The 13,966-nt window shown below is 39.2% G+C and overlaps 3 protein-coding genes across 3 annotated transcripts; 1 reads left to right on the top strand and 2 right to left on the bottom strand.

The window, feature by feature from the left end:
* The first annotated feature begins 1,274 nt into the window (after nucleotides 1–1,274).
* Nucleotides 1,275–5,705, top strand: Deaf1 (deformed epidermal autoregulatory factor 1). The gene is made up of 10 exons (XM_065365187.1): nucleotides 1,275–2,709; nucleotides 3,069–3,164; nucleotides 3,275–3,418; nucleotides 3,602–3,747; nucleotides 3,873–3,972; nucleotides 4,063–4,195; nucleotides 4,346–4,539; nucleotides 4,664–4,782; nucleotides 4,957–5,044; nucleotides 5,178–5,705. The coding sequence occupies exons 1-10, from the start codon at nucleotides 2,476–2,478 to the stop codon at nucleotides 5,340–5,342; spliced, it is 1,419 nt and encodes a 472-aa protein (XP_065221259.1). The 5' UTR covers nucleotides 1,275–2,475; the 3' UTR covers nucleotides 5,343–5,705.
* A 175-nt stretch (nucleotides 5,706–5,880) lies between these two features.
* Mdh2 (malate dehydrogenase 2) lies at nucleotides 5,881–9,453 on the bottom strand. The gene is made up of 7 exons (XM_065365188.1): nucleotides 9,011–9,453; nucleotides 8,635–8,829; nucleotides 8,333–8,500; nucleotides 8,087–8,212; nucleotides 7,845–7,982; nucleotides 7,490–7,681; nucleotides 5,881–6,717 (listed from the first exon to the last, which is right to left on the bottom strand). The coding sequence occupies exons 1-7, from the start codon at nucleotides 9,104–9,106 to the stop codon at nucleotides 6,592–6,594; spliced, it is 1,041 nt and encodes a 346-aa protein (XP_065221260.1). The 5' UTR covers nucleotides 9,107–9,453; the 3' UTR covers nucleotides 5,881–6,591.
* A 2,743-nt stretch (nucleotides 9,454–12,196) lies between these two features.
* LOC135846221 (selenoprotein F-like) lies at nucleotides 12,197–13,771 on the bottom strand. The gene is made up of 5 exons (XM_065365193.1): nucleotides 13,440–13,771; nucleotides 13,202–13,317; nucleotides 13,010–13,125; nucleotides 12,763–12,872; nucleotides 12,197–12,515 (listed from the first exon to the last, which is right to left on the bottom strand). The coding sequence occupies exons 1-5, from the start codon at nucleotides 13,491–13,493 to the stop codon at nucleotides 12,411–12,413; spliced, it is 501 nt and encodes a 166-aa protein (XP_065221265.1). The 5' UTR covers nucleotides 13,494–13,771; the 3' UTR covers nucleotides 12,197–12,410.
* Between the last annotated feature and the right edge of the window lie 195 nt (nucleotides 13,772–13,966).

Below are 13,966 nucleotides of genomic sequence, written 5' to 3'. Positions count from 1 at the left end.
TTACTGGAAAGTGGAAATTCATATTTTTTCAAAATGTGGTAGTCCATGCTCTATTAGGTATGTACTTACTTATTCTAAAAAAATGTCAGTTACTCGAATTGAAAATGTCAAATGTCATTTATCAATTTTCAAGTTACCACTACTTGACTAATTATCTTATCTACAATCTATTCTACAACACTAATAATAATTATAATAAATTTCCAATTAGGCCTATTTACTACAAATTTTTTTAATTTTCCTTCCTTGCATTTCAAACAATTTTATCGCAGAAATTGAACCGGGGATGAGGCCCCGAACGATTTTTTTTCGGGTTCTGGGTTCCGGCCTTCCGGGGCTTGGGCTTTCAAGGTCTTGGGCTTGGATTGGGGCCCAGGAAACTTTGGGTTTGGGTTTCAGGGCTCAGTGTCCAGGGCTCGAATGAAGTGTTCCGGGCTTTTCGGGGCTTTTTGGGGTTTGAAATTGGAATTTTAATGAAGAATAAAGTAAAATCCTATTTTGATTTTCTGTTGAAAAAAAAAAAAAACATTTCAAGGGCAGATTCCGATTGCTTTTTTCAAAATTATTTGAATGGAACTGACGAACTGTTTTTTTTTTAAATCAGAATTTGATTTTTAATTTTTTTTTCATATTTTCAAGTACCTACCTATCATTTTTCAAAGAACAATGAACTACCTGCAGAATATAAATAAAATAGTAAAAATACTGTACCAAAAACCAGTGTTGTCATAACGTTATTCATAACGTAACGAAAAAACGAAAAAACGGAAAAAACCGGAATTTTTTTTCGTTATAATAACGTAACGATAAACGAAAACGAAATTTGTTGCAGAAGAAACCGTAACGAAATTATAACGTTATGAAAAATCTTAATGCTATAACGAAACGGAAAACGAAAAAAATTCTGTTATTTTTTCGTTTTTTTCCGCTTTTTTTTTCGCTTTTTTCTTCAATTTTTTGGGAAAAATGATTAAAAAATGATTAATCAATAAAAAATTGAAAAATACTGTACTTGAAAATGAAATTAATGAAAAAATTTATGAGCAGAAAAACACACATGTATCGAAAAATCAAGGTGTCTGACTTTGATTTCAAGCAAACATGATGTGATATTCATTCATTCATCAATTTTAAAATTGATGGTTAATTACTTAATTTTTAAAAATTCATCGCTAATAACTGCATGTTTTGTTTTTTTTCTGGTTAAAATTGAAAAATTGGAATAAAATTTCACATTTTTTGCAAAAGTTTGGTTAAGAATTTGAACGTAAATTTCAACACCACTGCCCCCCCCCCAAAATTCCATAAGTGCTCGATAGATGACCTGCTGAAAGTCCTACTAAAGTCCTATTTTGTCATTTTTCAACAATTTTGTTAGACATCCTAAAAAATAGAAGTACTGACAATTGGAAAAATTTCATAAAAATAACTGCATAAAGTGGCTCAATTGACAATATTGACATAAAAGTTCACCTATTAAAAAAATGTTGCAAAAATAGAGAAAAGTGCTTAAAAGTTGGAATGAAATTGCATAAAGTTACTGAGAAATGAAGGTACACTTTAGGTATACTGACCAACCTTGTACTTTTTTCAGTTTTTTTCAGAGAAACCCCCAATTTGGACATTTTTGTGCTATAACGAAAAACGAAACGAAATAACGAAATAACGGAAAAACAAAATGATGTAATAACGTTAAACGAAAAACATAACGTAACGGAATTATCTGTGCAACGAAATAACGGAAAAATAACGTAACGAAAAATTTCACAAATCTGAAACGAAACGATATAACGTAACGAAAAAAAAATTTCGTTATGACAACACTGCCAAAAACCCCTTGAAACTTTGAACTTTTTTTTACAATATTACAATTTTTTCGCCTTTTACCATTACAACTACGTTCCTTTCATTTTCCAAAAATTTTTCTCAACATCTCGAGCTTCCGACTGTACTACAGACTACAGCGTACAGCACAGTACATCATGAATTTATCTCATCTCATGTATTTCCCGTTTCGGAAACATTTCACGGTACGTACTACGTACGCCGTAGAGGCGTAGACCGCCTGTGCCTGTCGTTACAATTCACGAAACGAAAAACGGAACATATCTCACGTTAGCCTGACACGGTTTTAACGAAAACGAAACTCACCGTATCACGTATCACGTAACGAGTGACGAAATGAAATTGAGAATCTCCATCCCGGAACGGAAACGGAAACCTGAGAGTCATCACCATGTATCTATCAAAACGTCTTTATCGAACGACGATGCGACGCCATATTGAATTATTGAATTAAAACACGTAGTTAGATAACATGTCGACGAATGTTTATATTGTTTACCATGTTCACGGCGACGGAAATAATTCGTTTTGCGAGTTGAATTTTCATGGTCGACGAAAACATATCGAATTCAATCGTCAAAGTGCGGAATTTCCAAAATTTGAACGTCGACTCTGAATGAACGATCAAAAATGGTTTCGGAATCTTCGGAAAATGTCGTGATACCGGACATGTCCGAATCTCATACGAACGAGGCCGACAACAATGAAAATATGATTTCCGTTTCCGAAGATCAGAAGAATGTACCTGTTCGGGTGACGGCGGTGGATGTCGAAGCGGTGCCGGTGTCTACAATTCCAGTTGGTTCCTTGATCAACGTTGGTACCGGAGAAACATTCAATATTGTCACATCCGATCAATTACAAGTACTTATCGAATGACAAATTTCACCATTACCTAGCGATAAGATTAAGGGTTCGCACCTCGCCGGTGTATCTGCCAACCATGTACTAACAACAACACTGTAACCTACGGCTAGTACCAACACCTACGATTACGATTACGATCATAATATCCACGTGATTACGTACTCGCGACACTCCTTTGGCCTTTCTGTTCTGGCGATGAGAATAGCCATTGCCATTGCCATTGCCATTACGCTCGCACCGAGCTACAGAATAATATCGTAATTCGTATACGTCGTATTTTCCGATTACCTAGTACCTACTTACGTTGTTTTGTTGTATGCCCGTTCGCTCACCAACACTGCTTTTGTATGTTCTAGATCGCGGCCGGAGGAGAATTTCTCTGCGTGGACAACAATTGCAGCAGCGGTAATGTCAAGAGTGGAGAAACTTGGCACACCTTGGTGCATTCGGAAGTACGTTTCTTTTCTGTCAGAGGACGATGTCGGGTTTTTGCTATAGATACGTAATACATAGGTAGATGTAAGTAGTTGATCATTGATCATCGGTGGAATGTTGTTGACAGAGCGGCGAACTGAACGCAACGCATATAGTCATTCAAAATGGAAACAAAGTTATCGATGACACCTCCGATCAGAACACTATCGAAAAGATCACGTATAGCTATACGAAAGCCGCGAGTCTGCCAGTTTTACATGTCAGATGCAAGGTAGGTAATATCACGACTTCAAGACGGCATCAGCTGTCGTCGTCGTCGTCGTCGTTAATTTGTCAGTCACTCGGACTTGGTAGGCGTTAACGACGCGCTTTTGAAATTATCTACCTCGATTTAATACGTCGTGTAGGTACCGCTATTTATATATATTTTTTTTTCGCGGCAACTCGTTTATAGAATACAAACGCGGAGTTGCACAAAGCGAGGTTTGGTTCCGGAGGAAGAGGTCGTTGCATTAAACTCAATAATCAATGGTATACGCCGAGCGAATTTGAAGCTGTATGCGGCCGAGCATCGAGCAAAGATTGGAAGCGAAGTATCAGGTAAACGTCCAACATCAACACTACCGACAGCCAACGGGTCTGTTGGTCACGTCGCGTCGCGTCGACTCGCCGCGCTGTCGCTATCCTACATCTTACTAACTCGCTACTTTGTAAACCTTGGTTAGGTTTGGCGGAAGGAGTTTACAGAGTTTGATTGACGAAAGAATTCTAATTCCACACGCTACGAGTTGTACCTGTAGTACTTGTTGCGACGACGTTGCGGCTGTAAGCGTTCCATTCGTTATTGAAAAATAGTACCTCTTGCCTTGCCTATTGCTAGTAGTAATGCGACGTTGCTTGTTGATTTCGATGTAGGCTGGCCCTATTCGATTGTTCACGCCGTACAAGCGTCGCAAGATATCGAAACGACGTTTCAAGAAGAAGTGTAAAACCTCATCTGGCGGCGACGAAGCATTGAGTAACGGTGATGAAAGCGACTCCGCTTCAGGTATGTACATATAGGTACCAATTACAGCTACGGCTACGTATTCGTACGAACACGAACGAGTACACATTTTTCACCATTTCTCTACACTGGAATGAAATGAAATGGAATAAAACAAACCGACTGATGCGCTTATTTTTTTAAAACCATCAGGTGCAGAATGCAAGGAAGAAAGTTGGTCCATCAATGCGAGTGATGACGTCGCAGATCAGCCAGCATTATCGAGCGCGACTTCTACTAGCGTTACCACTACACACGTAACCGCGACCAATGTCAACGGAGCCATTTCGTCCGGTAACGTCTCCGAATCCGAAGACTTGAGTGATTTATTCAAAAAGTTGAACGATGTACGTGCCCTTTGCTTGTCTTTCTCACGCTTCGACTTTCTTGTTACTGATCCTATCCATTGTCGGCGGCGTTCAAACTCGATGCATAATTCCTTACATACGCGTATGTTAATGTTACGTTTAGATGTCGGCCAAGATGTTCAAATTAGCTCACCAAATGAGGAGTATAGTAAAAAGTGCCGAAGTCAGATGGCAGTTGGAAAGTGGCATTTTACGCGATGAAAAAGATGACAAAATAGACGGGTTTGTTATTTTACGTATTATCGATAAATTTATACGTAATACTCGTACGTATCAAAGTGATGATTTTACGTATGTTGGTGATTCGGTATCGTCTTGCGCTTCGTCGTACATACCTACACCTACGTGTACGTATAAATATCGTCGAGTTTATTCTGATGACAATTTTTTTTTTAGCTCCAACTTCGAATCTAGTATGAGCATAGAAGAAACTGTCACAAATATCAGTCTTCAACCGCGAACTGGTAACACCGACGTAAAAAAAGTATGTCGAGTTTACTTTTTTTTTCTTCTTCTTCATTTGATTCGGTTTTTTTTTACCTATTTCGCTGTTATTTTCTTTCATTTTATTATTATTATAATTATAATTATTAGTATTTTCTTCTTTGTTTCTTTAGTGTGCCAATTGTAATCGCGAAGCTTATGCGGAATGCTCACTCTGTCGAAGAACACCGTACTGCTCTACATTTTGTCAAAAAAAAGATTGGTCTATGCATCAAATGAATTGCGTTCGCGATGAGCCTGGCATAATGCTCATCGTTGGCGGAAATAGTTGTACTTGATCTTTCACTGCGAGATTGTCAGCGCTGCCGGCAACGGACAGTAAATCGAGACTTTCACGCGGGCCGCCTTTCCGATGGCGAAACCTCGAATTGCGCCCATATTTGACGTAATCGTAATCGCGGTTATCGTTTTTAATTTTCAACGATATTATTCCGAACTCGGCAGTCGTAAAATGTAAGTATTTACTTATGTAGACTACGAATGTATCCTATCTTATCCTATTATGTGGTTTGTTCTCTTTTGTTTTATCTTGTTTATTTTTTCCCCCAATTGTAAATGTTGGAGTTGAGTAAAATGTTTCATCTTCGACGTACCTATGTACATTGGTAATCATTTTATGAAATTAGAGTTTTTCAATTTGTTATCGACTATCGTTATTCACGCGTGGCCGCTAGCCAAATTGTCAACATCGCAAATATGTACATACAATTCGTCCATCATTTCATCAGTCGTGACAAAACGTCATCGATCATCCGAGCCAATGAAATGATTATGTAACGGTCCCAAGAAGAAAGTGAAAAAAATTCGATACAAATATTCAAGTTTTCACGATATTATATTATATTTCATACGAAATGATACATACGTAACTCGCGTTACTAAAATCTGCTAATAAATAATGGACGAAAAAAAAACAAAAAAAATTAATTAAAGAAAAAAAGAACTCGGAGCGAATCGGATCGTTGATCGCTCTCTGGGAACGAAGAACGACCGAATGGAAATCAAACGTAATACATAATTATGTAGGTAGGTAGGTAGGTAGGTATATTAACGCGGCGCAACTTGGGTAACAAAATGTAAACGCATTGTGACGAATGGAAAAATGGTTAACGATGAGTCGATGACGATGACGGTCGTTGTTTTCATCGGCATGACACATTTGAATTTGGAGCGCATAATGTACGTATCTATGTATGTCTATGTAGTTATGATTTTTCTATATGATTTTATTTTTCAACTAACAACGCTATAATACGTGTAATTTATTATTACACTGGAAAATCTACGCGAAAATGATGATTATCTAGATGCGATTAAATGAAGAATACTGCACAAAAATCACAATGAAAGTTATAAACGCGAATAGTCAACAGTTGCACGCGTTGCATTAGTAACTTGATAAATACGACCACACGCGCGTCTCGGAGCTCGCCCGGCAGAAGAATAAAGTAGCGCGTGTAGAATTTAGGTTAACCATTATTATGAGCAGTTGAGGAAAATGTAGTACTCGACGGATGGTTCGATTAATTATTTGTTGACGAAATCGACGCCTTTCTGGATGTTCTTTTGCAACTCGGGAAGGGCAGCTTTCAAAAGCTGCTGCTCGTAAGCGGACAATTTACCAATGCCTAGGTTACTTTCGACGCCATTTTTCTGCAACACAAAACAACAGCGATTATCGTCAACTAAAGTCGGGAGGTAAGTTGAAGCAAACGCGAATAGACGATACTGTAGGAGCCCATTTGCGAAGCGTCAATTGTTGAACATGGGACGGTATTCGATTGTACATACGTACATATAGGGTGCTGTCGTACGAGTACAATTACGTAAATTCTTTTCGAAGGTACCTACGTATGTGCACGGATCTGTTCGAGATACGGAGATTTGCGCATAGAAGAGGGCGAACGAGGCGCAATTCGCATCACACTCGCACGCATACTTGACAAACGCTAGTGCGTACTGCATACTGCAAATGCAAACTGCATACTGATACATCGAGGGTAAAAACGTGAGAGACGGTAGTGCTCAGCTGTTTGCATGAGAAACAATATTACGTGTAAGCTAGATATTCGGGTACAGCGCCTCTCTATCTACACGAAGGTGTTTCAAAAGCGGATGCGCCTCGTTCGCGAGTAATAAAAAATACCACGCAAGTGATACTCGTAGTCGTATCGCATCTTACATTGTACCAGCTCGCAACAATATTATGTACACGCAAAAAAGCATCTGATACGACTTGCTCGCTCGTAGGAGCATCGCAAATTAACTAATACGCGATTACGGCCATTCTCTGGTCACGTCTTATGCCAAAAAAAAAAAAAAACAAAAAATCGGCATTGAGCGGTGACCAGTGGCAGTAAGCGCGCATATGTAATAATTAAAGACTACTGCAGTCTGTAGCGCGTATATTGGCATTGGCACGTACTCCCAATAAAATAGGTGTCGAGAAAAATTTGGCATCGGTAACGTTCGATTCGACGTAGCAGCATTCGATAATGTTCGGTTCGCCGTTCAGAGCTCGGCATAGTGAGACAGCGAATCTGGCGCCGGCATAGGCCATCGACAATGTCGCCGATCCGGTTCCGGCTTTAGCTTTCACAACTTCCGTGCCGGCTTCCTGTCGAGAACACACAAACCAAAAGATCGTAAGCAGTAGCAAACAAATCAAAATTAAAGCAAACTCGCACTCTACGCTCGACCGCGGCGCGGCGCGTGTGAGTACTCGTAGTCGTATCTCGGTGGCGTTGACCGCTTACGTTTACGCTTTCGCTTTCGCTTACCTGTATCCTTTGAGTGAGCGCCTCCAATTGATTGTCCGGAAACGAAACGTTCGGCTTGGCTTGCGAAATTAACGGAATTATGGTAACGCCGGAATGTCCACCGATCACCGGCACGTTGACAGCCGTCGCGTCTAAATTCTGACAAGCCAAAACACAGCGTTACACACGTCTACAATCGATCGAGTAATAAAAAATACGGCGACCGTATAACTAGTACGGTATAAGATATTCGAATTACACACTTTGGCTTCGGCGATGAATGTATTCGCACGCACAATATCTAAAGTAGTAACACCAAACAATCTTTTCGGATCGTAAACGTTCAATTTTTTCAAAGTTTCCGCTGCAATGGGCACCGTACTGTTGACCTGGTAGGTAGAGTAGTATACGTAGAAAAGCAAACAAATACGTAATTATCGATGGGATGCGACGAAAAAATACGAGTAACAATAAAAATATTAGGTAGCTAGCTAGCTAGCTAAACGTACCGGATTCGAAATGATACCGATCAGAGCCTTGGGCGAATTACGTCCGACCGCTTGTACGAGGTCTCTTACGATCGAAGCGTTTGTATTGAACAAATCATCTCGAGTCATACCAGGCTTTCTGGGTACACCGGCAGGAATTATGACGACATCGACTCCTTTTACAGCGTCCTATACAACGTTCGATAATTTGAGAGAAAGAAGAAGGAAAACCAAAACGAAAACAAAATCAAAATCAAAATCGGAGGAAAAATATGCGAATAAAATACACGCAAAGCGATCGAGAGAGAACAGCTGAACCGTACCGGCAGTTGATCGGGTCCGTTGAAAGCCTTCACTTTGGCGTTGGTATTGATGTGACTTATGTCGGCAGCAACGCCCGGTGTATTCACGATATCGTACAAAGATAATTCCGTGACCAATGGAGACTGCTTGAGTAGTAGAGACAAAGGTTGTCCGATGCCACCGCTCGCTCCGCACACCGCAACTTTGACATTATTCTGCGAGTGCGAGACAAATAAAAACACGATGAGTCGATGAGGATGAAATAATCGAAATGAAATACCTGCTCGACCTTTTTTCGTTTCAGGAATAGCTACGGCGCGGGGCGCGGCTACCCTGATCAGTGATTGTACGCATTGTAAAATACCAAGTACATCGTTACATCGTAGTACAACTTACTCGTGCGGTAGATGAGAATTTTCTTCTTTCAATAGCGTACAGCCAACGGGATAACGCCAATTTCTCGTTGCAAACGAAACGAACACTTTTATACATATTGCGGCTGCGAATGGGAATGCGAAAAATATAAAGCGCTTCGGATGGAAAACGATGAAAATGTCCTCGACGACACACTACTACCGATTCTGATTAGTGATTTACGATAAGTATAGAGACGATAGACGCGAGATTTACAAGTAACTAAACTCCATTAGGTAGTTCAATTCCGTCGGTAAAAAACAAGACAAAACGAAAACGCAAAACGCTCCGATGCAACGTATCAAATATTCGTATAATCAAAAATAAATGGTAAACACCTTGCGAAACGTTAGCATTGAATTTCTCTCTATTTCCCTATTGCTAAAAATGCTATTTTAATTTCACCCTTTGAACCTTCAAAACATCAAAAAAGTCACATAGCACTGAACCGAGCTTTCCGCCAATGCCGCCATCGACAGCGCCTCCGCTAGAGTTGTCAAATATCGGAAAAATGAACTATCGATAAACTATCGATAGTTTTGCAAAACTATCGATAGTTTATCGATAGTTTATCAATAACGCTTCCAGTGTTGCCAGATTGGGCGTAATTGCGGAAACTGGGCTTAAAAACGCCAAATTTATGTGTCGGCGGTTAAATTTCTTCATTTTTGGCGTTTTTTGGCGCTTTGAGGCGAGAAAATGGGCGATTTCAGTGCCTCAGCATCTGGCAACGCTGGTTTTTCGCCAATTTTTCAGGCTTTATCTGCATAAAAATTTTTCACGTTATCGACCTTGTAAGGTCGATAACGTGAAAAGTTATCGATAACTTATCGATAGTTGAAATATCGATAGTTATCGATAATTTTCGATATTTTGACAACTCTAGCCTCCGCCAATTTGGACATTTTCTAACAAACCGAAACATCTCTAGGAGCGCCACTTAAACGGTTACGTAGGGGTTACGGCTCACGGCCTGAACCACCCCGAAACCATCGACCTTTTATTCTCCTCATCTGGACCGCGATTCCAAGGGTTCATTTTGATGCAAACCTCCCAAATCGAGTTTGTAAAGAATGCCTCTGCGCATTGCGCGAACTCGTCTCTTACCTTACCCCACTTACCAAGCGTACCACCGCGTACGATCATAATCGCGTGTGGAAGGTGGTTATCTCCTTCCACACGCGATTATGATCGTACGCGGTGGTACGCTTGGTAAGTGGGGTAAGGTAAGAGACGAGTTCGCGCAATGCGCAGAGGCATTCTTTACAAACTCGATTTGGGAGGTTTGCATCAGAGATTTGTTTGAATTCCGATTGGAATCGCTGTCCAGATAGGGAATAAAAGGTCGATGCCGGAAACCCGAACTCGCGGAACAAGCGCGGAACGGAACTACGGAACGTGCCGGAGCCGGACATTTAGGGCCGTATTCATAGACGTTACTTAAGGATCACTTGGCTAAGTGGTGAATTTTGAAGTAATTTTTCCAGGCGTGATTGAATTTTTGAAATTTTATTTTTTATTTAATTGAGAGAAGAGATTGGACTCCGAAGTATTGATTCATAATTTTAAAAATATGAAATTTTTATTCGTTCGTGAGAAAAATTGAATCAAAATTCACCACTTACACATAGTCAAGTATCCCTTAAGTAACGTCTATGAATTCGGCCCGCAGACGACTGTTGAGTGTTGACGACGAGACCAAAAAGTAAAAACAGAAACCAAAAACGAACCGTAACAGCTTAGTGTTGCGCTTGCGCATAATCGATTATTCCGCACTAATCGTTATTCGATTACTCACAAGTTCAATTAATCGTACAATCGATTAATCGTCTTAAAAATAATCGAATAATCGATTAATCGATTTTTTTTAAATTTACGTGTAAATTCACGCAACAACTGCAAAAAAACGTATAAAAAATCACTAAATTCGCATATAAATGATAAAAAATTATCAAACTATGAAAAACTAAGCACAAATTGCCCAAAATATCAAAAAAGTTGCATACACTCAAAGAAAACCACAGCATAGCCTGCTCAAAAATTCAAAATTCTCAACTTTTTTTTGGTCTTTGTAGTTTGAAAAAATATTTGAAATAAAGAATTCATAACTGAAATAATTAATTTTGGAGTTGCTATGAAAAATTAGTTAAATTACAGTTAATTTGCATTGAAATTCGAAAAAAACGAGTAATCGATTATTCCAGAATAATCGATTACTATCCGATTATTTATCCACTAAAAAATATTCGAATATTTCGATTATTTTTTGGCGATTAATCGATTAAACGATTAATCGAATAATATTCGCGCAACACTATAACAGCTTTGCATTCGTTAGTTAGGTTCAAATAAAATTTTTGAAAATTTAATAATCATTCATTCGAATTTTCATCATTTTTCATTTCAATTTCAAACATTGTTATTGAAGGTCCTGATGGCAGGTCCTCCTCGGCCGGAGGCCCTTTTTCCGCACTTTGGTGATTTGAGTTCCTTGAAGTCTTTACTACCTTTGGTGTGAGTTTCAGTTCATGATCTTGTTCCTAGAGCAAGCTACGGGATGTTTTATTCATATCTCTTTGAATAAAACAAACCATCTCAATCGGCGTACAGCCATACCGTTGGTAGATAGATACGTGTTACAGTTTCATAAAAATTGATCTGGAGGTGAAAGGAAGCATCCTATAAAAATTTCAAGTAACCAACATTGTAGAGAATTAAATTTCCAATCGACGTAATGTCGCTAGTTTTTTCCTAAAATGCTTAGCTTAGTTTTTGATTTATACAAAAACACCAACCGGCAACCACAAATCAATACGTTAAGTAGTTTTCAATTGGCAACAAGAGTAAAACTTAGAACACGTTTTTCTCGCAACTATGTTTTTCCGAGGAGGACCTTCTTCCATCAGACCCTTCAATTGTTACATTGCCAGCAACTCACTGTCTCTAGCAACTCAGCAAGTTGCAACTGCCAACTTGTTGTTATTATTGTCATTGTTACTATTAATTATTCGATTCGCTTACAAAGTATGATTCATTAATAATCGTCTTTCCATTCCTCGTTGAAAACCGTATTGAATTGAAGTTTTCGTTCGCAGATAGGTTGTTGCTGCTATTTCAGCAGCGAACAGCGAACATCGAACCATCTCATTCAAGCAGGTACTGAACACGTAAGTAGGTATGTATGTATTTATTCTGTATCATGAAATTCCAGTGGTTGGTATAAATGCTGTTTACCGATTAAAAACCAAAATCACCGAGAAAATAGAGAAAAATTATCAAAATTACAGCGCGCCGCGCCACCTCAATTACGGAAGCGATGAAACAGGCGGATCACCGACTCACGACGATAAGAAGGCGTAATGCAATAAACGAAATGCGCAACTCATCGAATCAGGTTCGATTTCAAATAATCCCGGTCGTCGTTTTCAACGTGAGTTTTAAGAAATTCGTTTACTGTTTCCGTATTCCATTTCTCGATAGCTATAATCTGCGTGCAAACAAATCAGACGGCAACCAAGTTAAAAACCAGAATGACTAACGTCGCCGTAGCCGTAAACACAGTAGGTAGGCATAGGTAATAGGTACTACAAAATTACGAGTGTATTCGGATAAAGAAATTGGTCAATTCGGAATTCGGGTATTTTCGAACAGACCGACTGACGTAAGGTAAACTCGACTCGTACAAGTACGGTACGAGAATGCTCGAATAAAATCATCTGCCGAAAAAATCGTACCTCTTTTACTTCGTCCGTCTCGTCGATAAGTTTGATGATGGGATCTCTACCGTGCACGTAACGAATCTGCAGATTGGGATGTTGTTCGGGTAATTTGCTCTTGATGAACGCTTCGAATAGATAGAAGAAACACGCAGTTACCAAGAAGGCAAATATAGCGATGAAAAGTTGATACGTATATCGCGTACAAAATACATAATGTACTTCCTACGATATCGCGTTTCGCGTACTTAGTCTATACGGTTACCTTGTATTTGAGGATAGGCTCCAAATTTACAAGTACAGATTTCTAATCGAGCTTTGCTAAACTTTTTAATCGCCGGTTCGTCTTCGGTAAACTGACAGCATTGTAAACAGCTCTCTCTGGTAGGTGCGAATGCGAATATTATACATTTATTTAACGAAGCCAGCGATGCTAAAAAAAACCGCTCAAATTTACCTTAAAGGTTCCAAGTTGAATTTAGATAACGAAGAACAGGATGCGCATTTTAAAATCGTACTGTTGTATCCGACCTGTAAACATTCTTGCGCAGTTTTACATTCCACGACGAGAAACTGAAAACGAAAAAACAAAAAAAAAACAAAAAAACGTAAGTAAATACAAATTGGAAAATATGTTCGCATTATATTATTCCGATGACACTGATGACAGTAGCCGTACAACCGGTATAACTCACCCAAACAGGCAGAAGAAACGATAACGTTGTAATTGAAAATCTACGCGAGAACATATTATTGTTCCATTTGTTCCTCTTAAAAGACGTAAGATGGTGAATTATTACATACAGATACAGCCAGTCAGCCAGTCGATAAGCCGGGTGGACACTGTAAAGACATCAAATGTAGCGATAACGGTGAGCGGTTGACGGGTCGAGTTTCAAGATTTGAATATTTTGAAAAAATTCTTTCTTGTAATAATCATTAAATTTGAAGGAAAATATTGAAATTTGAAAAATACGAAATTCGAATTCGAAAATGTTGATAACGATTCTATGATAACTGATAAGAATAAGAATGATTAATTTGGATTGTTGGGGAGCATCGCTGGGGAGCTGGCACGGCACGGGGCGTTGTAACTGAAATTAACTGAAACCACAGCAAGACGACGACCGTACCGTAGGACCGTAACGTAACTGAACTGGTAACCGGCACCGGCACCGGTAATCGGCGGAGTCGCGAAACGGAAACGGAAACAAAACAAAGA

This window comes from Planococcus citri, chromosome 5, assembly GCF_950023065.1.
Source record: "Planococcus citri chromosome 5, ihPlaCitr1.1, whole genome shotgun sequence".
Classification (NCBI taxonomy): domain Eukaryota; kingdom Metazoa; phylum Arthropoda; class Insecta; order Hemiptera; family Pseudococcidae; genus Planococcus; species Planococcus citri.
This window is presented reverse-complemented; position numbering and strand designations above follow the sequence as displayed.